Source organism: Podarcis raffonei, chromosome 13, assembly GCF_027172205.1.
Source record: "Podarcis raffonei isolate rPodRaf1 chromosome 13, rPodRaf1.pri, whole genome shotgun sequence".
Lineage (NCBI taxonomy): Eukaryota > Metazoa > Chordata > Lepidosauria > Squamata > Lacertidae > Podarcis > Podarcis raffonei.
The window spans coordinates 40680409-40705765 of record NC_070614.1 but is presented as its reverse complement, the minus strand read 5'-3'; the positions used below and the strand labels follow the sequence as shown (position 1 = coordinate 40705765).

The 25357-nt window shown below is 47.1% G+C and overlaps 3 protein-coding genes across 5 annotated transcripts in view; all 3 read right to left on the bottom strand.

The window, feature by feature from the left end:
* Nucleotides 1-10963, bottom strand: part of LOC128399703 (apoptosis-associated speck-like protein containing a CARD) — a 30990-nt gene extending 20027 nt beyond the window's left edge. The window contains exons 1-3 of one of the 3 annotated variants that reach the window (XM_053361387.1): nt 10890-10963; nt 9578-9900; nt 8003-9037 (exon numbers count right to left, since the gene is read on the bottom strand). In XM_053361387.1, the coding sequence (XP_053217362.1) occupies nt 8580-9037; nt 9578-9854 (735 nt within the window). In that variant the 5' untranslated portion in view covers nt 9855-9900; nt 10890-10963 and the 3' untranslated portion in view covers nt 8003-8579. Of the gene's footprint in view, nt 1-7235; nt 7253-8002; nt 9038-9577; nt 9901-10889 lie in introns of those variants that run through there. The other 2 variants (XM_053361390.1, XM_053361389.1) reach the window with 2 other exon arrangements.
* A 1542-nt stretch (nt 10964-12505) lies between these two features.
* On the bottom strand, nt 12506-14297 carry LOC128400496 (apoptosis-associated speck-like protein containing a CARD). The gene is made up of 4 exons (XM_053362709.1): nt 14163-14297; nt 14013-14048; nt 13454-13489; nt 12506-12852 (listed from the first exon to the last, which is right to left on the bottom strand). Exons 1-4 carry the CDS (start codon nt 14269-14271, stop codon nt 12572-12574), a joined length of 462 nt encoding a protein of 153 aa, XP_053218684.1. The 5' UTR covers nt 14272-14297; the 3' UTR covers nt 12506-12571.
* Nucleotides 14298-14665: 368 nt separating this feature from the next.
* On the bottom strand, nt 14666-19277 carry LOC128400097 (NACHT, LRR and PYD domains-containing protein 1b allele 5-like). Its single transcript, XM_053362098.1, has 6 exons — nt 19069-19277; nt 18817-18963; nt 17636-17700; nt 17036-17259; nt 15305-15558; nt 14666-14911 (listed from the first exon to the last, which is right to left on the bottom strand). The coding sequence occupies exons 1-6, from the start codon at nt 19261-19263 to the stop codon at nt 14738-14740; spliced, it is 1059 nt and encodes a 352-aa protein (XP_053218073.1). The 5' UTR covers nt 19264-19277; the 3' UTR covers nt 14666-14737.
* Nucleotides 19278-25357: the final 6080 nt, after the last annotated feature.

The following is a 25357-nucleotide window of genomic DNA, read 5'->3' as shown; positions in this document are numbered from 1 at the left end:
AATTATAAGCTCTTGCAGTATCTCGCGCTAACAAAAGGCTTCCAGGCGCCAAGCTGTGCAGGAAAACCCTCTAACATTTCTCTGATGAAAATAGGGACGGCTTCTGTAAATCCAGGACTGTCCTTTGAAAATAGGGGCGCTTGGAGGGTCTGCAGGACACGGCTCTTGCAGGAGCGAAATTCTGGAGAGATACGGCTGGGGGAACTTGGGGGGACGGAGCAGGTTTGTAAGAAATAAAGAGGAAAGCCAGGGGAACAGCCAGGCGCTGGTCTGTTCTCGTAAACATCACAGGAAGTCAGACGCACAGGCAACCCCTCGTCTCTTTTCCATAAACCTAAGGCGCGAGACTTTCATATATTCCCCTCGAGTTCTCTGATAGACTGACGGAGCGAACCTCCTGCCCGCCGCTTAATCTTTTTTTCTCCCACGTTAGAGGCTTTTGACGCACGACAGGAAGACGTTCAACAGGCGCAAGCTTTACGCACGCACGCAGATATTTATTTATTATTTATACCCCGCCCCCAGCCACTCTGGGCAGCTCCCAACAGCATATTTATAATAATAACAAAAAACGATAAAACATCAAATATTAAAAACTTCCCTAAACAGGGCTGCCTTCAGGTGTCTTCTAAAAGTCAGACAGTTGTTTATTTCCTTGACTTCTGAAGGGAGCGTGTTCACAGGGAGGGTGCCACTACCAAGAAGGCACTCTACCTGGTTCCCTGTAACCTCCCTTCTTGCAGGGAGGGAACCACTGAGGTGGACCTCAGTGTCCTGGCAGAACGAGGGGGATGGAAATGCTTCTTCAGGTATACTGGGCTGAGGCTGTTTAGGGCTTTAAAGGTCAGCACCAACATTTTGAATTGTGCTCGGAAACGTACTGGGAACCAATGTAGGTCACATTCAAAGGTAACCCCATGTAGAGTGCATTGAGGTATCTCCCAAGTGGGAGATAACTAGAGCATGCACCACTCTGGCAAGACGGTCCACAGGCAGGTAGGGTGTCAGCCTGCATACCAGATGGAGCTGGTAGACAGCTGCCCTGGACACAGAATTAACTTGTGTCTCCATGGACAGCTGTGAGTCCAAAATGACGCCCAGGCTGCGCACCTGGTCCTTCAGGGGCACACTTGCCACATTCAGGACCAGGGAGTTCCCCACACCTGCCCTCCCCCTATCCCCCAAATACAAACTCTGTACAAAGGATGGTGCAGGGGATTCTACAGGTGAAAATGTAGCTGCTTCTAAAAACTTCAGAGCATAAGCAGAACTGAGTCCACAATAAACTGCCCCAAGACTGCTCTCTTCCAGGCTCCAGACACTACGCTTCTGCCAGGGCAGCTCAGAGCATTAAAAACATTTTTTAAAAATTAAAACAACCAGTTCCTCTCCTCGTAGGAGACTCGTAGAAGAATATTACTATTGAACAGGAGGCTTTTCTTCTCGTTTCTCCTGATCACACTGACTTCCACCTTTATTTTTATTTTTTAATTTTTTAAAATAATATTTATTAAGTTTTCCAATTTAACAATCCAATAAAAGCCACATTAAAAACATTCCAAATCATGAAATATCCCAGCACCATCATCTAGAAATGGCCACCCACGGAGAAGTGGAACCACTGCAATACAATTTGCACTCCTAATCCCGGAAGCCTTTCCAGAAGTTGACCATGGTCAATAGGACAGGATGTTGTTGAGAGGTTCAAAAGCATCAACAGTGTTGCTCTCTCCTCAGAATTCCAATTAGAAGTGGAAATTCCCAGTTGGGTTTCATAGGGAAGAGTCATCGAGTAGGAGGTACAGATGGAAATATAGGACTGAGATCTCAAGCTCCTGACAGAGCATGTTTCAGCTGACCTTTTGAAAATGACCCCACAGGAAGAGAACCTGGGGTTCTCCAACCAAGTATGATAAGGCCCCATTCTGTCTCGCTTCTCCAGGCTCGTCCCCCTTTCCTACAAAGTGTGTGGACATGGGAATTGTATTTGCCCAAAAAGAAACACAAGGAGCATGGACACTTATGTTACAAGTGGGAAAGTATGGAATTGAGCTTGGGAGACAAAACTCACACTCCTTCTTCTTTCATGCAAGTCAGTGTCCTCTCAAGGCAGCACACACAAAAAATACACGTCAGAGAAAACTATAAAATAGTTAAATCGTGCCAACATTATAACAAATAAGAAAACACAAATAAACCAGCACTTTATTATGATATAGTGGTACCTCTAGTTGCAGACACAATCCATTCCAGGGTGCCGTTCTTCGCAAGCACGGAGTGCAATAGAGCGCTTCTGCGCATGTGCAAAGCGCGCAGAATGTTTCTGCGTGCACACACGCGACGAAACCCAGAAGTATACACTTCTGGATTTGCTGCATTTGCAAGCTGAAAAGACATAACATGAACCTAATGCAACACAAGGTACATTGAACCTGCACTGCTGTCCCCGTAGTATTTTTTTTTTTTTTTTGGCATTTCATTAAGGATTAAGAAATCATACAGCAAAGAAACAAAAATAACTATTTCCAACACTGGAGTGCCACAGATTGTATACAAACAAAACACACATTCACACAATGTCAGTCCTGAATCAAGAGCATTACAGTTTTACATTCGAAATTTTTGTACCAGCTATTAATAAACGTATCTGCAAATTGCTGCCTGATGCACATAAAATAAAGTTCCACAAGGTGGCGAAAAATGTCTGTGGTTTTCTTTACCCTGCAAAAGTGTCCTGGAAGTTCACTCCATTGTCTCTTGAGGCAGACAGAGGCCAACAAATTTTCTCTGAAATTGTAATGGTCCAAATATTCCTGAACCTAGCAGGCAGATCTAGATTTCCCAGACTTCTCCACTTACAAACTACTGTCTGTCTTGTAACAATGAATAAGAAAGTTAGCAGTTCTTTAAATTTAATATTAGAATTTGGTCTTACAAATAACGACAAAAAATTAGCTTAGATGCAAGAACAATGCAGTTTTAACCAGTTTGTTATGAACATTAGCTCAGAATGGCTTAATACATGTGCATTCCCACTAAAGCTGGTAGTGTGTACATTTACTATTGCAGCCCCAACAAGTTTGCACTAACTTTAGATGACAAATGAGAAAATTGAGCCAGTGTTCTATCACAGCAGTGAAATGCCTTAGGAGACGTTTCCATAATATTTCCCAATACTGTTTTAACTCCTTTTTTGGACCGTCATTTATAGCATCTTTCTTCATCAACCACTGCTTGCAAGCCAGTTTCCCATACTTTCTTTAAACCTACTAACAGGCTGCTTTGTTTGTCAAGGAAGTTTGTGATACTATCTCACTTTCTCCCTCAAACCAGCATTCAGCATAGCTTGTTCAAACCTTGTTAAATTCCTGTTGGCATGGGATTATCTCATGACAATTCCTGGTGTCGTTTAACAATAAATCCCACTTCCCAGGTAACTTTGGGAATTATAGCTCTGTGAGGGGAACAGAGATCTCCTAACAATTCTCAGCACCCATAACAAATGACACTTCCCATGATCCTTTGTGGGGACCAATGACAGTTTAAAGTGGTAAGATGCCATTGTAAACATACAGTGCAGATGGGATCCAGGAAATTCAAAGTGTTGTTTCTTATATGCATATCAAAAGTCCACGAGGTGGCAGCAAAGTCTATCAAATTAGCCCTCACACTGAATACTCTCAAGCGATGGTAAGCTTTTCAGACCCTGCAATATACAGAGTCTTTCTGTATCATCTTTCTCAAGACATTTTGGCACCTGAGGTTGAAGAAACTAGGCTTTATTTCACCCAGATCGAAGACCCAGTTTGGCACACTCCCATGTGCATTTGCACACACACACACACACACACAGTTTGGGAGCTTCAATGGCGTCCCTTTTGAGGTTTCCCCTGGGGCAAAAAACCTGGCTAGCTAGTCAGTCTCCCCCAACTATGGCACTGCCTGAGGTGAACTACAAAATGCCTCTCCTCCTGATCAGGGAAGAGTGAATTTTGACATCAAGAACAAATAATAAAGATCTACATCAGGATCTGCTGTATCTGTGGATCATGCTGCCTGAGGCAGACACTTCACCCTGCCTTATAGGAGCGGAGTTCTGGGTGACCAGGTCCCTTCGGCAGCCCCCAATAAAATATATGAGCCTTACTCCACACACCCCACACAGTTGATGGGCTGTGTCATTCAAATGGTGTGCATGCACTGTTAGTTTCTGTTTGTGCCACTGTGCAGCTGCTTAGAGTCACAAGACTCTGTTTACATTCCAGAGACAGTCCAGGGTGTTGGAAGTCTCACGGGAGACGGATGTGACGTTACTGGTTTCCTGTTCCTTTGTTTTGTTTCAGTTCCTCTCTGCTCTCACAGAGAGAGAATGTGTTTTCTGTCTGCGTAGTAAGAAATAAAGCATAGCGATGTAGCCATAAATCTCATCACTTCCGCGTGCTGCTTTGATTCTCTGCTGAATAGGAATGTGCCTGAGCCTCATCAAAGGCTCAGGTCGTTGATCATGTCAGAGGGCGATTCTGAAGGACTCGGCCGGAGGAAGATGAGCTTGATCAGCTTGGTCGAATGCAGATTCTGACATGCACCACATCATGTGATCAATTATGCAGGCTTACCTTTTCCCCACCTCTGCCAATATTTTATTCAAGTTAGCTCCCCTGCCCTGCTCTTGGGTGGACTTTCCAATGTTATAGTCATGGCCTCTTTCCAACTATAAATGATAAGCAAACTAGCAACCAAGGGGAGGAAAACAATTAGGTGCTTTAAGGTAAAGCCAGCTAAGGTAAACCCCATAAAAAAAAGAGAGAGAAGGCAAAGTTTTGGGTAGAAATCTATCCAATAATCACACTGATTTCCTTTTGATAAGGAAAATTCTGGGTTGAGAAGCTATTCAACTGCCCAGCTCATTGGGACCGGGGCCGTGGGTATGTGTGGTCAGAAAGTAAGGAAGTTCCAGCCAAAAACCAGAGCAAAACAGCTGTTAGTAGACCAAGATCTTTATTGTTGCACAACAGGTCCCCACGAGAGTAAGAACCCCGAGCATGGGGCAACATTGACTTTTAAAACTTTTCCCAAATCCCCAGAATACATTTCACCCAGCATCACTTATACATCATTACTGCTGTGGGTTAAACCACAGAGCCTAGGACTTGCCGATCAGAAGGCTGGCAGTTTGAATCCCCGCGACGGGGTGAACTCCCGTTGCTTGGTCCCTGCTCCTGCCAACCTAGTGGCTCGAAAGCACGTCAAACTGCAAGTAAATAAATAGGTACCGCTCTGTCAGGAAGGTAAACGGCGTTTCCGTGCGCTGCTCTGGTTCGCCAAAAGCGGCTTAGTCATGCTGGCCACATGACCCACAAGTTCAACATTTGCTGACTTTTCCAGACATCTTTCCCAACACCTCCTAAGTACCCACCACCAAAAGAACAATAACAGTTTTTACATTTCCTTGCCCTCAGGGCAGGGGCGTACGAAGGGGTGGGAGGGCAGGGGCGTATGAAGGGGTGGGGGTGCAGGTGGCCCCGGGTGCCATCCCTGAAAGGGGTGACAAAAAGGCACACTGCAGGGGGCTCGGCACGCTGCTGCAATGCATGGCGGATCGCTCGCCCGCCCTGACAATGATGCAGCGCACGGAGGATTGCCCAGCTGTCACCAATGCAGTGGGCGGGGATCACCCACCCTGCCGCCAACACCGCAGCATGAGGCGGATTGGGCTCCCCTCGCAGCTCTCCCCGCAGCGAACACCACAGTGTGCTGCAGATTGTGCCCCCCCATGCAGCTCACCCTTGCAAGAGGGATTGATATCTGGGAATTGTAGCTAAAGTGTAGGTGGGTTCAGGGGCAGGTGCAGGAGGAGGCAGGAGGAGAGCCTTCAAGGGGGGAGCGGGGAGGAAACAACAACAACCGGGTTCAACCGAAGGCTTATTCACAAGGAAACCTATATTGCCAGCCACCACTTCTGCCACCATGAAATGGTTGAGATTTGAAAGTGGTTGCCTGGGGGTGGACTGTGTCCAGAGAAGTTTCAGACCGAGTGAGTCTTTGCGCCATTGCCCCGTACTCCCGGGCTGCTCTCTGGGGGTGGGGGAGCCGCGCTGTTTTGCCGGCGGCCTCCCCTTTCCCCTGAGGGCCCCAGGAAGGCTTGGGAGACACGGGCCCTGATGACGGGACGCCCAACTCCTGGTGCTTTCATGAGTTCCTGCTTCTGCAGTCATGGTGGGAGATAAAGGCAAAAAGAGTCCTTTCCTTGAGGGTTAAAATGACGTTGGAATTGAAAGAATCGGTCAAAGTACTGATTTTATATTAATTTCTAAAGCTAGATATCTTTTTCTGAGCTGTTTGGTTAAAAGGAAACATTTTGGCACAGTCTTAGATACAATGTATCAAGAGCTGCTCTGCAGGCTCTGAATTCCGCCCGATAGGGGGCGCTGTTCGGTAACTGCAATTGGCTAGCTGTCAAAATCCTGAGCTTCTGATTGGTCGGTTGCTGGTAGCATGCAAATACAGAGTTCATTGATCAGTTTTATACTTTACATACAGAAATCGCATACAAAGAGACAGGGTTTTTGTTTATTAGAAAAGTGTGTGTCTTGTGCTTGTGCCTCCAGCCAAGAGAGGACGGAGGACTGTCTCCTTATGAGATAGTTTCCGGCTGTATGTTACTTTTCTAAGCTAAGTCTGCCTTCTGGGATCAGAATGTGAGTAAACTCTTTTTATACTTTTATAGAAGACTGTGTCGTGTCTTATCTTTTATGAGGGAACAAGGGGGAAATACCAGAACAGTTATTATAGAGGCTTTAGCGAGCCTGAGCAAACACATCCGCTGTGAGTTTAAAATGGGGAATGTTACTCTGCTAAAATTGTGGAACTTGTTAACACAAGTTTGAAAGGCTATAATCAAACAATATATCCTCTCCTGCATCCAGGAACATTCCCACGGGGGGGGGGGGCAGAACTTCAGATTTGTATTGATTGGGGGGCATCTGCTTGTGAGAATGTTCAGGGATGCAGGAGAGGATATATTGTCTGATTATATCCTTATCCAACTTGTGTTAACAAGTTCCACAATTCAGCAGAGTAACATTCCCCTTATTTTTAAACTTTGCAGCGGGATGCGTTTGCTCAGGCTCGCTAAAGCCTCTATAATAACTGTTCTGGTATTTCCCCCTTTATTCCCTCATAAAAGATAAGACACGACACAGTCTTCTACAAAAGTATAAAAAGAGTTTACTCACATTCTGTTCACAATCGGATCCCAGAAGGCAGACTTAGCTTAATGAAGTAACATACACTTGGAATCTATCTCTTAAGAAGACAGTCCCTTTGTCCTCTCTTGGCTGGAAGCCAAGAGGGCATCTTTGGCTTAGTAGATGCTGTTTCTTCGATGCATGTGGAGAAAGAGAGAGATATGGCTGCCCTGCCCTGTGCTTTTGTCATTACCTGCACAGGTGAGGCCACACCCACCTCTAGTCACATGCAGAGGAAGTCTGTCCCAGCCCAGAAGGATACAGGAAGTTTACCTGCTGGCTGGACAAACATTCCTCCCCATGTGTAAACATGTTCACTCTAGGAATGTTGTACTTGACTGCTCTTGTGTTTCACATCCTACACTGCTCCCCTGCCCCCCCTTGGCTGCGCCCATGCTGGGAAGCCAGACAAACCCGCCCACCCCCCGCAGCGGGAGCACGTGGAATCCACCTTTGAACTTCCCCAGATCCAACTTCTGCAAGCCCCCCAGGGCGCTGAGCAGCAGGGGAGAAGGCGGCTCTTGGGTCTTGTCCTTGCCCAACGGTGCACCCAGCAGGAGGTGCTAAAGTCAGGGGTGAATGATGGCGTCATGACACCTTGGGTGGGGCATTGCTACACAGCACGCATGTGCAGCATGCACTGTATATAGCGACGCTGCACATGCGCTATACATAGTTCGGACGGTGGTGGGATCCCTCTGTAGCCCCTACAGCCGCATGTAGAGGATCCCCTCCCTTTTTTATTTAAGTACACATTTTGAATGTTGAATGTTTTGAGATTTTATTTGCTTATTGTGGATGTTGACATGTATGAGAAAGATTTTTGAGAATTTATGACAAACCAATAAAGATGAATTAAAAAAAATAAATAAATCCTAGAATCCTAGAACTGTAGAGTTGGAAGGGACCCTGAGCCCTTATGTTGTTATTGCAATAATAATAAAACAATGACGACGACAATTGCGCAGTAGGCCAGTTTAGCCAGTAATTGCTTGGTGACAGGTTAAGAAAATTACATAGGAAACTGTGTGACGTAGGCAATTTCCTGCCATTGTGTTGTGGTTTTCCTGGTTCAGTTACAAAATGAGATAGAGAGAGAAGCGAAAAGGGCAGTTATGCGGCAAGACGAGGCTTTCAGTGGAAGAGCCCACTCCCCAGTTTTGCTAAGTAAGTCGTCCCCCTTCCCCAAAATGTAGCAAAAGCGCTAATGAACCTCAACCACCTTTACTCTACTGCCGCTTTAAACCACCGGAGTATCTCATTTCGCGGCAACTCGCCGAACTCGGGACGAGGTAAAAGTTTCGCTCCCCTCCAGACCCACCTTCGCGATCCTTAGTATCCACCGCTGCCAGGGCCAAAGCTAAAGGGTAGCCAGAAAGCACTCTGGGCTGTGAGCGGTCCTCCGGGGGCTGCGCCTCCACTCTGGGCTGCGAGCGATCCTCCGGGGGCTGCGCCTCCACTCTGGGCTGCGCCCGATCCTCGGGGGGCTGCGCGTCCTCTCTGGGCTGCGCCCGATCCTCGGGGGGCTGCGCGTCCTCTCTGGGCTGTGCCCGATCCTCGGGGGGCTGCGCGTCCTATCTGGGCTGCGCCCGATCCTCGGGGGGCTGCGCGTCCTCTCTGGGCTGCGCCCGATCCTCGGGGGGCTGCGCGTCCTCTCTGGGCTGCGCCTGATCCTCGGGGGGCTGCTCCTCCTCTCTGGGCTGTGCGTCCTCTCTGGGGTGAGCGTCCTGTCCCGGCTGCCTGCGCCGGCGGCACCTTCTTCCCCTGGCCCTTGCAAGGCATCCTGAGCCCTGGAGGAGGAAAGACAAGAAGGGCGCTGGAGCGGCTGTCCCGCGGAACCGACTGACCCAGGGCCCTCAGGGGAGCGGAGGAAGAACCGGGGGGGGGGCATTGGCCACTCAGAGGAATCAAGCGGGGCCGGGAAGCTGCCGGCAACTCCCTTTCAAAGGCGGAGGAAAATCTTCCTCTGCTAAATCAGGAAAGGAAACACCTGGGGGGTTGGGGCGCGGGGGGGGGGCCTCTCCTAGGCTCAGGGAAGTCGAAAAGGGGTGGACCCCAGGCAAGAAGGGGCTCTACCTGCTGGCTGCGCTGGAGGGTCCTTCGCAGCCCCCGGAAACATTTTACTAAGAAATAATAAATTAAATATTGGATTGTCTGTGAAAGAATTCCTTGCAAGGTGAAATGCGTAAGGAATTGAATGGGTGGAAGGGGGAGGGTTGGGTTGGAGGAGAGAGCTAATTTCTCCTTGGCTAGGGGGCGCAATCTGGACGCTTCTGCCAGGGGCGCAAGATCACCCTGGCCGCTGCTCTCCCTCCCCAGCCGCTCCTTACTTTTCCTAGTGGCGGCCAGGAGCTCCTCGGCGCGGTCCTTGCAGTTGATGGCTTTCAGCACCTTGGCGGTCAGCTTCACGGCGTACTCCTCGGCGTAGTAGCTGATGAGCAGATCTTTGAGGTCCAGCGCATCCGCCTTCTGCAGCCGCCCTCGGGGGATGTTGTCGTAGCCCTTGGAGATGGGGAACCCGTTCAGCTTAGCCTTGAACCTCCTCAACTCGCCCTCGTTCAAGTTCTCCAGGCAGTCCAGCAGGCGGTCCTTCGCGCTCCTCGCCATGGCGCTCCTTCAGTACCAGCAAGAAATGGACCTTGCTTCGCGGAAACTGCAAAAGTGAAAGCAGGCATAGTGCCTGGGGTGGGGTGGGGGATGGGGATCTAGGGCTCGGATTGGTGCAGCGGGAGGAGAGAGGCGTGGCCTGAGTGAAAGCTCCAAAAAGTGGTGGAAACGCTCCCACGAGGCTCTCGCGCTTTTCTCTGTCTGTTTTCTTAGCAAGCTGTGCAGAGACGGTTTCTCCCATTATAAACATTTGCTTACAGAAGGCGCTCAGGCAGGGGCGGAGAAAGGCAGTTGTAGCTGCAGGGCGGCAGGCAGCCTCCTGGGAGGCCCCTCGATCTCCCCCACCCCCCCAAAAAGCTCAATAACTCTGGCTCCCCCCAAAAAGCTGAACAACTTTTGTCACTGCCAGATTTTTTTATAGTGGGAGTAGATCGCAGTCTCTTGAGAGTTGGACGTGCCTGCTATAAATAAAATAACACAAGCCAAAACACAATCCATCCTGTAGATTTAAGTATCTGTCCACAGTCGCCTACTTGTTATCAGAGGCCCAGAATCCACATTCCTTTGTAAGAAAATATGAAATAAAGTCAAACCATTTTTGCAGACAAATATAATAATAATAAATAAAAAAATCAATTGGGGGGGTTGTTGACAAGAAATTTTCCGCTCTAGGTACCACCTGACCTTGCTGCGCCTGCTTCCAGGCGCCAAGTTGTGCAGACAAACCCTCCAACATTTCTCTGATGAAATTAGGGGCACAACAACAACAATAACAACAACGTTATTATTTATACGCCGGCCATCAGACCAGGTTGCCCCAGCCACTCTGAGCGGTTTCCAACATATATAAAAACATAACAAAACATTAAACTTTAAGAAAGACTTAATTCAGGGCTGCCTTTAGGTTTCTTCTAAAGGTTCCCTAGTTACTTCCCTAGCTTGGGGGTAGCAAAACTCCATACCCTCCAATATTTCTCCGATGAAAATAGAAACATCCTAAGGAAAAGCGGGACATTCCAGGATCAAATCAGTAACCTGTAAATCCGTGACTGTCCTTTGAAAATAGGGACACTTGGCGGGTCTGCAGCACACGGCTCTTGCAGGAGCGAGCGATAGGGCTGGGGGGACTTGGGGGGGGACGGAGCAGGTTTGTAAGAAATAAAGAGGAAAGCCATGCGAACAGCCAGGCGCTGGTCTGTTCTTGTAAACATCACAGAAATCAGACACACAGGCAACCACTCGTCCCTTTTCTATAAACCTAAGGCGCGAGTCTTTCATTTATTCCGCTCGAGTTTTCTGATAGACTGAAAGAGCAAACCTCGGGCCCGCCGCTTAATCTCTTTTTCTCCCATGTCAGAGGCTTTTGACGCATGACAGGCAGACATTCAACAGGTGAAAGCTTTATGCACGCACACACACACACACATTTATTTATTATTTATACCCCGCCCATCTGGCTGGGTTGATTGGGGGGTCACCTGCCCCCCTTGGCTGCGCCCATTCTGGGAACCCAGACGTACCGCCCCGCCCCCCTCGCAGCGGGAGCGCGTAGAATCTGCCTTTGAACTTCCCCAGATCCGACTCCTGCAAGTCCCGCGGGGCGCCGTGCAGCATGCGAGAAACAGAAACTCGGCTCTTGTCCTTCCACGACACCGCGGCGGAGCCCAGCAGGTGGCGCTAAAGGAACACGCTCTGATTCCAAGGCTTCCCCGGCCGTTCGCGTCGGCTCTGATTGGCCGCGCGGGCGGAAGGGGCGGGTCCGGAGCTCCGAGCTCCGCTTCTCATCTTGCTTTCGCTTTCCTCCCGTCTGAGGAAGCTCCTCTGCTCTAACAGCTTCCGCTTTCGCTTTCTGTCTTCCGGAAGGGAGGAGGCGGGGCTTGGGGGAGACTTTTTGCGTCGGGTGCGACTGCCTTGTTGCGACTGGGGCTTCTTCCTCTCCAGTGGAGAATTTCCTTCTTCTCTCCCGCCTGTGCCTTCGGCGCGCGGAAGCGCTCCTCGGGGCTCTCCTTCCCGGCCTCTCCCGAAGTGCTGCCCGGGGAACTGGCACTCCAGAGCCCGCCGAAGGCGCCCGGTGGCGTTTAGGATAGCCCGGTTGAGGGCCTTGAGGGAAGGTTCGGGTGGGAAGGATATCGCTGAATTCATCGTATAGCGGGTAGGCCCTGGAGGCAGTATTCAAATTGTCCTTCCCACGGTCTTTGCATAGAAGAACAGATTCAAAGCAAAGCCCCAGCTGCGGGTGTGTGTGGACCAAGAGTAAGATAGGAAGAGAATGGAGGCTCAGGCAGTAGGAAATTCTGCTTTGAACAGCTTAATGGATTCAGTAGTTGTTGTTGTTTAGTCATTTCTGACTCTTCGTGACCCCATGGACCAGAGCACGCCAGGCACTCCTGTCTTCCACTGCCTCCCGCAGTTTGGTCAAACTCATGTTGGTAATTTCAAGAACATTATCCAACCATCTCGTCCTCTTTCGTCCCCTTCTCCTTGCGCCCTCCATCTTTCCCAACATCAGGGTCTTTTCCAGGGAGTCTTCTCTTCTCATGAGGTGGCCAAAGTATTGGAGCCTCAGCTTCAGGAACTGTCTATTCAGTGAGCACTCAGGGCTGATTTCCTTAATTCAGTACTCCATGTTAAAAACACAGGAGCCCAAAGGGAAGGCATGAGATCATTTAATGCATGCAGCTGGATCCCCTGGGTTAGATCTCTCCATTTCTGCAGCCTCAGCTCCATTCAAGGTCAGCAATAAGGAACCTGTTTTTGGCCTTCAATGCCTTGTAGAGCTGCTCCTTACAATAGTGGTTCCAGCCAGGCACCAGCGTGTAGAGTTCCCTCATTTTTTCTTGGTTAGTTTCCCTCGAAGAGATTTTTTGGTACTGTTCTTCATCCAGGATTTGGCCGTGCAGCATATCCAGGACTGCTGCAACGTTGGTGGTCCGCTGGATCAGCTGTTCCCGGTGCTTTTCAATGAAATGGCAGTCAGAGGAGCTGGATGGATGAGCATCTGTCAGACAAAAGAAGAACAATTCACATTTAAAGGGGTGGGAGAGGTTTAGAAGATGCTGCAAGAGACTGACCTCTGGTAGGAGGTGGAGTATCCAGGACTTAGCTTGCCTCCAAGAGCCTCTACTTCCGCAACAATTTTGCCCCTGGGACAGTAGTAATGGAAAGCTCACTGGTCTGTCAGCAGCCATGGAAAGGCAAGAGCTGCGTTGGTCTGCTGGCATCCTTGACCAGGACGTGCAATGCCTGGCTTCATATCCTATCTCTGTGGTTATTTGCAAAACGACAATTACTAAAACAGTTAGTACTAACTTACTGAGCTCCAGAAGGAGTTCACTAATATGGGCCACCCCTGCTTATACACTGACACTTCTTATATATGTCAGTTACCAAGTGCAAATTAGGACTTTGCATGTGGGCAGATTTTGGTGAGCCACACTTGTTACTTACATATGTTTTCAAAAACCACCTGTAAGACCTCTCAAACATAAAATTCTACTGACTATCTGTCTTCTAAATCCATGACAATTTAGTATGCAAGAGACCTTTGTCCTTGGAAGAAGACCTGGTTACATGAGACCATCTTATAGATTCCTACTGACCTTGTACTGAGTGCAAAACAGAAGGCGTCAAGTCTTCTGAAAGGGGACATAAAAGAGGGAAGTTAGACAAACTATGATTGGGATGTCCTTATCAATCCTTCATCTCAAGCTTTGGTCAAATCATGGAGTCCTTCCTTGATCAAATGTTTAAAGGTGGCTAACCCAGAGTTACCCTGTCTGAAATTTGGCAATGTTAATCCCCTCATGTCTCCCAAGTTTCACAACCTATGTGAAATAACAAACAAACAAAAGGCTATAGCTCTTTTGGTTTCCAAATGCAGCAAATGACATTTTTGAAGATTTGTTTTTTTCTGGATTTCAATTCAGATCAGGACTCCATATCGGGTTGGGCCAGATCCATATTAATGTGAACTGAACCAGATCTGGATCACCAAAGTTGATCCTGAATCATATTTCAGTTGGGGTGTGTGTTGCATTGCCTTAGTATCTAATACTTTATCAAATGCTTACTCTTTGCACCTATTGGGAAGAAGGATCGGATACAAGCACAAACACAGGGGAAGTGAATAAACAATTAAAATAATTAAATAAAACTTACCTTGTGCTGCGGGCAGAACAGAAGAAGTCAACTCATCTGAAAGATAACAGAAAAAGGGAAATCAGAGGGGGAATGTGGCTGGAATGTCCTCCATTAGCCTGCTTCCCAAAGGATGGTCCAACCTTTGGTCCTCTTTCAATCAATGCTCACCGTGTCTCACACAGGCCCTCCACACAAGTTCATCCTTCTTATTTATCAGGTTGAGCTCCAGTTCATCCTGCATGTGCTGAGCACACAGTTCAATGTACTGCTGTTTCATGTCTGCATTCAGGTAGTTTAACTTCAGTTCCTGTAAGAATGAGTGAAAGATAGACTTCTGTTGGTCCAGTGAGCAGGACTAAAACAATGGGTGGAAATTGCAAGGAGGTGGATTTTGGCAAAACCTTTCGGAAAACTTCCTAATGGTAACAGTTGTTACCATTGGGACAGTGCCTTGGGAGGTGGTGGCCCCAACTTCCCTGGCATTATTTAAGAAGAGGCTGCACAGTCATCTCCAAAGGGATTTAACGGGTATTTGCATCCTTCTTTGGAGAGCTTGCACTGGGCAGGGAGGTGGACTGTAGAGGCAGGTGGAAAAGATGACTCCCAAAGTTCCTTCCAACTCTATGATTCTATGTGCGAATGTTGCTTAACCCACAGCTTTCCACCCAGCCCTCCATTCAAGAGGGTAAGCAAAAGGCTGAAGAGGTCTGAGCTGAGTTTCTCCTATCCTCATACCTCACAGGCTAGGTACCCTCCCAGCAAAACGTTTCACCCTCTTCGCGCTGTACCTTTGGATAGATTGTGACACCATCTAACTTCTGCACAAAGAAGCAAGAGCCAATCTTAAGAGGTTTCATGGTCACAGGATTTTTTTGCATTTTTCGTGAATGGCACTTCACTTCATACTCATGGACAGCCTGGAACGAGCAAACAAAGTCACTTTTGAGACATGCAAAGAAGATGACAAACTGCTGGAGGATTTTCCAACAAACTGAACTGGCAGAGGTTCAGATATTCTCTGGGTAAACGCTTCCGAGACTAACAACATATAAGGAAAACTAGGTCACTTTGACACTCAATACTGAATCTTGGTCAATGGATTCCCTGTCTTTTTTCCACCATGGAATCCAAGAAACCACACATGCAATTAACCACCCACCCAGGCACTGACCAAACCCTGACCTCCTTGTCCTCAGCAAGATGATGGCTTCATATGCCTTCAGACCTTCAGACCTTGCTCTGATCAACAGGATCAAGCTAATCATATTGCAAATTTGTAGAACCTAGTAGAACTGGAGATTCCTGGTTACCTTTTTAAAGGAAGAGTCATTGGGGAGGAGGTAGAGGTGGAATATTGGAGCAGAGACTTCCAGCTTTTCATAGAGCAGGGCCACAGCGTGCACCTTTATCTTTTGCTTAAACCAAAACTTTTTGAAAACTGCTCCACAGGGAGATAACTTGGGGTTTTCCAACACAGCATGAAGTGGTCCCACTCTGTCTGGCTTCTGCAGACTCATCATCCTACCGACAAAATGTGCTATACGGACTTGGGAACCCTTTTTACCTATCAGAGGAAGGAATGCAAATGAAACACAGTTTAATAGTAGTTAGCCTGTAGACCCACTGCCCTAAGGTAGGCATCTATGGTAGTTCTCAAGACCTTTAGTTCACCCATTCCTGAAGACTCCAGAAGGTTCAAAATACTCTACACTGGAATGCTGTTGTGCTGTTTCAAGTGACAGGCTGACCATCAATTTATCCAGCCTTTTTTTTTTTTTTTTCATAACTGGCTTGCTTTTTTTTATAGCCTGTGATAATAGATGCTGCTTTATGTCTAGCACAAATTGTCTCAAATGAGCATCTGCTCTCTGTTTCCCAGCTTCCAATACCGTAAGACATGAACATCGTAATAGGCATGTCTATTGCACAGGCAAGTGGAAAGTGCCAGACTGCATTAATGTAAGGCATACATAAATCAGTTAAATTGGCAAAAAATATTTTTGAGCAAACATATATCGAAATTAGTTATTGAGCTGTATTTTAATGAGCTTATCTAGGTGTGTAGGGTGAAATATTTATATATTTTGTAAAAACAAAAACTTGTGTCTTTTTATCTCAAATGGGACACGTGAAAACGGCTAATAAAAGTCATAAATCCAAAACCAGCAATTAAAAAAAAAACCCCAAGAAAATAGCAGTGACATTAAATTATCAGGAGCTGATAAAAAGACTTCACAGGTCATCCAGGCCAAATGCATATATGAACAACAGAATTTTGAAGCATCTGCTAAAGGGAAAAAGAAAAAAAACCTGGCTCTACTGCAACAAGAAATTTCTTAGCTGAGGCACTGCAGCAAAAGTGGGTATCCTCAGTCTTGGGGGCCAGAGATGGTCCTCTAGACTTCTCTGCCAGCCCCTTAGAACTCTCCTTCCAGTTTTGTCTGGATTGAGATTCACTTTCTGCACCTACAATGGATCTGGCGGTCCTTGGAATAAAATAGCTGCAATTCAAATCACACAGCAGCATTTATTATCTGAATTGGTAGTAAGGAATGGGCACTAAAGTTCAAGGAGCATCTGCACATCTTCCCACAAAACAAATCAAGGGCAGGAAACCAGAAAACATGGGCTATGGACAGCAGAGCTATTTTGTCCTCGGAAGAGTGTGTAAACACTCGAGGTGCATACTCAAGTTCACATGAACTATTCAACTACCATTTATTATTTATTAGATGTGTATCCTGTCCTACCTCCCAAATGACTAATCTTTACCCATTGAAATGAATTGATCCATTTAGTCATTCCTTTCAGTGGGTTTACTCTGAGTAAACATTAGTCAAACCCAACGCTTAATGCTGATTTATTGCCCTGCTGTTCTCATAATCAAAATGGTTTAAGAGGGACAAGCATGTTACAAGTGGGGGGAAATAAGAGCTTAGGTTAGGAAGCCAAGTCTTCCTACTTCTCCCTCCCATGCCATGATAGTCAATCCCATTTAGGATTCTTGTTACAATGGTTATGGAAGCTTTCTCTTACCATACCTGCAAGACACAAGAAGTGAGGGAGTTGAATAGCTGACACAGACTCGACTGGATCTGCTTGGATGTTGAGCAAAGGGCTGGCAACCATCAACTTCCATGCATCCCACCTGTTCAGGTGTTTAGGCCATGAGTCAAATTGGTATGTGATGGTCACAGCTCCCCTCACCTCAAATATGAGATCAGTATAACAGCAATGGAAAGAGCCAGGCTCAGTAAAGCATAACCTGAAAGCAAGCAAGAAAAAGTCAAATGGGGAAGGGGGTGGAACACATTCCTTGGCTGTTAAGAGAAATCATAACTCGTGTCCTATGTGCTTGCTTGGTAAAACATATCATGTAGTAAAAGTTTAACACTGCATGAAATTTGTGGTTATTCATCCTTGGTATTCCTGCATCTGATATAGTAGCTGACCCACAGCTTCCTTGAAATAGATCTTGGTCACTGCTAGTGATCTGCCACATAAATGTGCAGCTACAGATGTAACCTGGGTGTGCTTTAGAGAACACCAACATTCATCATGATTGTGCGACTCACATGAGCCGAGTCTACAGAACATTCCCCAGAAGGTAGGCTGAAAAATGTGTGAGATAAATTACTCACTTGTAGGATGTATGATTCCCTTGTAAATCCAGAACCACCTCTGGGATGATTTTTCCTGGAAGAACCTTTAACAAAACAGTAATGATTAATATTGATGCCAATTCACGTGCACACCCACCCAATCTCATCTGAAAATAAGAATGTCCTTCCCCCAAAATCCTCAACAGGCAGTTTAGTATAGGAGACATTCCACGAAGGTAGGCTGAAATTGACGAACTCCGCTACAAGCTGAATGTACATTGATTAAAAAATGTTAAAGCACCAGAAAAAAACGTGTGGATTTCAAATTGATAACATTCAGTGGACCGTCTGTAAAATGTGAATAGGATTGATGATTCTACCCGAAACTGAAATCACAGTGTGCAATTGCAATTCTATTTACTTCCATTGCCAACTGTAGGGAAACTGCTTTACCACTATCTATTGACACACACACAAACAACACCAACGGTTCTAAAAAGTGTGGGATGTATTATTACTAGAGCAGCCAAGTACAACATTTTCCTGTTGCCTAGAATGGACACACAGAGGAATGTGGCTCCAGACAGAGAGGACTTCCTGTCATAACTGCTCTGACGCTTCCTGCCCCTTTGTGTGACCAGGTAGATGGGCATGACCCTGGCTGGCCATGCAACCATCTGTCTCTTGGACTCTTGCTCTCCTGGCTCTCAGCCAGCACATGGCTCAACCTTCACATAGGATGGAGCCCAAAAGCAGAAAGTCTGAGATGTAGCTCAGACTTCTTTTCACTGTAACCACAAGATAAAGCCTGCCTTCAGATTACTGCTATGAACTGAATGTGAGTAAAACTTTATTCTTACTCTTAAAGAAGACTGTGTTGTGGTGTTATTATTTTAAGAGGGAAATAAAGGGGAAACTTACCAGGAACAATCCAGACTGGACAAGGCAGACTGGATGCTTAATTAAATGATTCTAACGAATCATCAACTTGCTTCCAATAAGGTGCAAAAGGATCCCCCCCCCAGCTGTTTTCTCACTAGCATGAGGAGGGATAATGTCAAAACAATATATCCTCTCCTACCTTCCTTAACATTCCCACAAACAGATTACTTTCCACAGTAAACCTGAATTTCAAGTTTGGTAGATTCACCTTGAAAGTATCCATGTATTCCTCATTCCTGTGGGTGGTAATGCAAATCAGATTGAGTCCAGTCCCTTACCTTACTGGGACACCTGCTACACGGGACACTTCCCCCAAAATCTGCAGTCTTATCTGTCTGACTACTGCTTTCTTCTTCTACAAACTGGGGTTTTTTCTCACCGCAGCACTGAGTGGGCAGGAATCTGGATTGAAATTTGATTCCACTCTGTAAAATAAGGACAATTATTTATAATCCCACATAGCTGTACTGCGATCGAAGGAGAAATTTCATTGTCCTTGAGGATTAGGAAGAACCCTAAACCAAACTCACCTTGTGCTGCATTTTGTACGACTGCCTCTGTTTCCAATTGTCCATTTCTACGCATTCCACAAATTGGTGACAAGTTTTCATCCCCCTTTCCCGAGTTCTAATCGGCAATTTGTGACCTTTCTCACATTCTTCGAAAATGTGTTCTGGGTCCTTTTCAGGAATTTTCCATAGATGTTTCCTTCCCGTGTGGATCATCTCATCACTAGACATTGTGACATTTTGCAAATTACCTGTTGTAGAAACGTTTGTTTGCTTGTTTTGACATCAGCAGAAAAAGAACGAGAACCTCAACAGGGTATGAAAAGCTTCCCCATACGGGATCCTACCGCTTGCCTGCCTAATTTCCCAGGGCCAACTTTCAAGGTCAAGTGACTCTCCAAGGCCGCAGATAGAGGCAAGTCTTTCCTAGCCCGGCTTGCCATTTTTCAAAATAACTGTTGCAAAGGAAGATTGAGTAAGAAAGTGTTCTTCAGAATAACGCATAGAAGAGAGATACAATATATTCGAAATTCCGTCCCTGCCGTTTAATGTCCATGTTGAGGTGATGCAATGGAATAATGAGAGGGAGAAGGAGAGCAAAGCGGGGATATAAGAAGGGAGGCAGGGGATTCCCAAGTCGTCCCTCCAATTTTGTCGCCACGCGCTTGTACAGCTGGACCCCGGGAAGCAAACCTCCCCTCTCCCGGCCAACGTTTCCATAGGAGATCCGGGCGAAGCAACGGCTCCCCTTCCCGAGGTCCTTACCTTGCCTGCTGAGGAGGAGGCGCTTGTCCACCTGGCGCCGGCCGTCGATGGTCCTCCGCGCCTCGGGCGCCACCTCCACGGCGCTGCTCACGCAGTTGTGGCGGAGCAGCTCGACCGGGAACTTCTCCAGCTCGCCCTCCTCGGAGCGCGCCGGGGTGAGACTCAGGGGGCCACGGCTGGCGCCACGGAACAAGCGGAGACTTGGCAGCCGGGATGCTCTGCCGGAGCGGAAGGAATCCTCTTCAGAGAAGCACCCGTCCCCAGCGCAGCTCAGGAAACATTTCACCGACAGCATTTCCCCCCCACCAAAAGGCCCTGCAAGAGCGGCTTCCTTCTCCTTAACGGGCTACTTCCACATCCCTCGGGCGGGGAAGCTCTGCGCGGGTTTCTGGCCTCTCCCAGCCGCCTTCCCTGCCCGCTTCAGTCGCTCGCCCCGTCGAAGTCCCGAGAGGCACCAGGGAACTCGACGGCGGTGACGGAGACCGCGATTGCCGCGGCTGCTCCTGCCCAACCCCTGCGCTTAAGCAGGTGCGCAGTCTCTGCCAGGACGCCGAAGCCTGCTGGAGGCTTTCTGCGACGTTTCGGTTTCTCTCCTTCGCACGCGACTTCCTCATCCCTTGTGCTGGGATCTTGAGACTCTCGCCTTCCCCGCCTACCGCCCCCAATCGCCTGGAAAGCCAGAGGAGAATTTCCGCTTCAGACACTAGCAGACTCGACGGCGAGGACGAGATGGCCTGAAGGGCTTTTTCTTCCCGCTGCTCTCTCTTTCCCTCCCCCGCCCAGCCGTGCGCTTCGGCAGGCGCGCAAGTTGCGCGGCTTCGGAAGGGCTCCGAGGGGAAGGACCCTGAAGTCTGCTTAAGCTTTTCTGAGAGAGGTTTTTCCTACATTGTGGTAGAAGGGAAGGGGTTTCTTGTCCCCGGGATCCAAAGCTGGGAGGAGGCCGGGGAAAAGCGGGAGGAAGGGACAGGACGCAGCAGGTGGTTGAGCAACTGCAGCGCGATGCACGTGGGGAAGGGAACCCACACCGTGCTGATAAATGAATTTTCAGCCTCATAGAGGTTCATTTGAAAATAAGAAATATAACCTTTAGTGTCATCCGCCCAGAGATTCAGGCATCTTTTGTGCCAACTTTTAAACCTCTGCTGAAAACTCTTCTATTCTGCCTGGCCTATGCAGGAAATTAATGATCCTTTCATAATGGTTAAGTGATGTCTGGTTTTAACTCCCCCCCCCCCCAGTTCTGTTGCTGTAAACCACTTTGCTATATTGTGTATTAATCAGGGGTCAGCAAACTTTTTCAGCAGGGGGCCGGTCCACTGTCCCTCAGACCTTGTGGGGGCCCGGACTATATATATATATATTTTGTGGGGGGGAGATGAACGAATTCCTATGCCCCACAAATAACCCAGAGATGCATTTTAAATAAAAGGACACATTCAACTCATGTAACAACACGTTGAATCCCGTACGGTCTGTGGGCTGGATTTAGAAGGCGATTGGGCTGGATCCGGCCCCCGGGCCTTAGTTTGCCTACCCATGCTATTAATGGTATAGCAGTATACAAATACTTTTATAAATGCATGCATGAATCTGCTTTGCTCTCTTGTGGGCGAATCAGGTGTGTGTGATTTGGTGTTGCCTTTTAGGATATGCATAAGTCCCACCAATAATAGCTGAGTTGTACACAAAAAAAGAACCAGGACCTCCTCACCCCTCTCCTTAATTCCAGAACTGTATTGAAGTAGTCAGGATGCCCTAATGTGCTCTCTTTGCATTTGACTTCCTGGCTATTTTGGGAGGTTGTTGATCCCCATTTCCTCCCATTAACATTTAGTTAAACAAGACATGTGAAGGGAAGTCATCCTCCATGGAGGAGAGAGGAGGAAGGATGGTTAGGAGTTGGGGCAACCTATTCTCTGCACCAGGTAAATTATCAGTACAGTGGTACCTCGAGTTACAAATGCCTCAGGTTACAAACGCTTCAGGTTACAAACTCCGCTAACTTGGAAGAGTTACCTCGAGTTGAGAACTTTGCCCCAGGATGAGAACGGAAATCGTGTGCCAGCGGCGCAGCATCAGCAATGTATTCTATTAATGTATTCATTAATAGGGAATCCACAGAGTAACTTCTTTGATACACTTTCTGTAAGACCACAGGACCTCTTTCTCATGTCTCTCACTGCCTCAAAAAAACCAGATTTGTTACAAAAGGTTTTTTTTCCCCCTGCCTAATTTTTCACTTCCTCAAATGATTCTCGGAAGTCTCAAAAGCCACAGATTCAGAAGGAAAGCAACAAAATGTTAGTTTCTAAGACGTGAATATTATCCCTTGGGAGCTGTATATTGGAGTCTTCATCTCAGTACAGACGCTGTATTGTGTGAAAGTTAAAAAGGCTAAATAAATAAATAAACAAAAAATAAAAGTTGGGGGGGCATTTATCCCAATTTGTTTGCAGGGAAATTAGATGGCAGCATTTGCTCTGATTCATTTGCAGGAAGGCTAGATGTTGCTTCAAAGTAAGTGCTCTCTGACATTTCCCACCACATTTTTCTGTCAGTTTCCTTTTGGGAAAGTGAGAATGTTGCACAACAGCTTCAAATCTGCTTTAATTGCGCAAACTGAATTTGCTCATGTGTGGTTGGAATCCCCATTCAAAAATAGCGGCTGTCTTGGAGTGTCCTATGATGCTGTTTGGGAATATCCCTTCTCCTGGCACAGTCATGCACTTAAAAATGCTGATTTTTGCAGCATGTGGTTTCTGCAGGACTGGAGAGAGAGACGTTCTGGTGGGATGAAGCTGGAGGAAAAAACAAATTAAAGGCAGCTGAGCCGGGTGATATATTAAAACGACATCAGAATCATCTGGTTAACTCGGTCACAACTCCACAGGTTGAAAGGTAGAGTGATACACCATTATTTGCATTAGTAGCAAATCAGTAACAGAATATTCCAGCATGCCTGCATTTAGCTGTATATGGTGGGACAATTGCCCTTCCCTTCCTAATGCTGGCAGTAGGAGCACATTCAGTGCGTAAAACTTCAGACTAGGCTGATTGGGGAAGGTCCGTGACTCAATGGCAGAGCGCTTGCTTTTATGCAAAAAGACCCAAGGTTCAATCCCTTGTGGTCTCCAGGTAGCGCTGGGAAGACCCCTGTCCCGGACCCTGAAGAGTCACTGTCAGTGTCAGTAATACTGAGCCAGGTGGACCAACTGACATAAGGCAGCTTCCTGTATTCCTGTGCTCTCAGATAAGTCCAGCAATCCAACCTGGCCTGCATAGATAGGGACTAGGGTTGGCAAGGCGTGCGGGCTTGAAGTTTCAGATCCCTAAGCGTGCCCTTATTTTCAAAGTTTCTTCCTCCTTGAGAGGACTTCTGTTCCTCATTTTAAAGGCCAATAATTGGAAAGTATTTCTCAACTGGTGTATATATTGTGAGGGATATATGGCCTTCTGCTGACCTTCATTTCCTTCCATTAACTTTTAGGTAAGTAAGACATGCAACATGACACCAACCTGCCAGGAGAGGAGACAGCAGGAAGGAGAACACAAGCCTACAGGTTTCTCCTGATCTAACCACAGTTAGGAAACCAGGCAGCCTCAGGTGTGCAGCGGGTAAGGGCCAGGATTAATGGGCGAACTGCAGAGTAACTCCTTTTCTGGGAAATTGTTTGCAAGACCACAGGTCTTCTCCTTCACATCTCTCATCGAGACAACAGAGTCCTTCAAAACTGTCAACAAACTCATGTAAGACCCCAAGTTAATATCAGTATTCCATTAATGTACAAAATATACCTTTAATTAGCCATCCTAGTTACTATATCATTCCGTCTCCAGCGTCAAACTCAGGCCTGTGCCATTCATACTTCGAAGGCCTTCTAGGGGAATGGATAGCAGCAGAAAAAGGCAAAATAAGGTTTGATTAAATTTATTGTGGCAGGGAGTTCTGTAGACCCTGAAGTATAAAAACTAAAGGAGCACAAATACCTAAACCTGTTCACTAAAGGAACTGAATGAATTTGCCCTTGGACTTCTTGAGTTCCTCCTCCCCAAGTCCTTCAAGATGTCCAAAAGATGGCTGTGGATAATCTTCACCATCACACCCATTCAAAGTCAGCACCAGCTGAGCCCTGTAAAAAAGCACAAAACAGGAGAGGCTGCATGTGGGAATTGTGGATAGTAGGAGAGGACATATTGATTAAATATTATCCTTCCTAACTCAAGCTAGTGAGTCATACAGCAGAGTTCATTCCCTTCTACACACAGCAGGAAGCTAGGTGTAAGTGGCTCCTGCCCTGCTTTGCTGCTTTAAAGCGAGCTGTGGAGTAGGGAGGGAGGGAGGGACGGGCTCACTTTAAAGCAGCAAAGAGGGATAGGAGCTGTTTACACGAGAGGAGGGAGGCTGCTGGGATTCCTGTGTCAGGTCCGTCTGGGGCTGTGCTGCCTCCCCGCTCGTCACTCCTTGAGCGTGCATGCTAAAGAAACATACAGCTCCTGTCCCTCTCCCTCTGATATTATACTGGTAGTTTATTAAATAGTTGAGTACAACATTTGATTCAGAATATTCCCCCATCCCCCATTTTCCTCCTCTAAAAACTAGGTGCGTCTTATGGTCAGATGCATCTTATGGAGCGAAAAATATGGTATATTCCTGGTAAGACCCCTTTGATTCCCTCCTTAAAGAAAAAAGACACAAGAGTCTTCGTTATAAGTAATGAAATGTTTACTCACATTCAGTTCAAAGTATGATCCCAGAAATAATAATAATAATTTATTATTTATACCCGGCCCATCTGGCTGGATTTCCCCAGCCAATTTGGGCAGCTCCCAATCGAATATTAAAAACACAATACAGCATACAACATTAAAAGTTCCCTAAACAGGGCTGCCTTCAGATGTCTTTTAAAACTAGAATAGTTGCTTATTTCCTTGACATCTGATGGGAGAGTGTTCCACAGGGCAGGCGCCACTACTGAGAAGGCCCTCTGCCTGGTTCCCTGTAACCTCACTTCTCGCAGTGAGGGAACTGCCAGAAGGCCCTCGGTGCTGGATCTCAGTGTCCAGGCTGAACGATGGAGGTGGAGACATTCCTTCAGTTATACAGGACCGAGGCCATTTAGGGCTTTAAAGGTCAGCATCAACACTTTGAATTGGGCTCGGAAACATACTGGAAGCCAATGCACGTCTCTCAGGACTAGTGTGGCTTACATCCTTGTAAGGATGGGCCTATGTGCTGCTGGCAGAGAGCCAGCAGACAGCATCAAATGCACCAGGAGCAGTGGCCAAAATAGGAGAGAGAGATGGTTGCATGACTGGGCCTTTTGTTAGGTCTGCAAGGGTCATGCTCATCTACCTGGTCATATGCAGGGGGAGGAAGCTCCAGACCATGGGTTTCAGGAAATTCTATCTTGGCTGGAGTAACACTTCCTGTGTCCACTCTAGGGAAACAAGAAATGTTGTATTTGACTGCTCCAATGGATTACACCCCACACTGCAGAGGTAAGCAGGAAGGAGTGTCTCATTCTGTTGCCATTTCTAGTCCCTC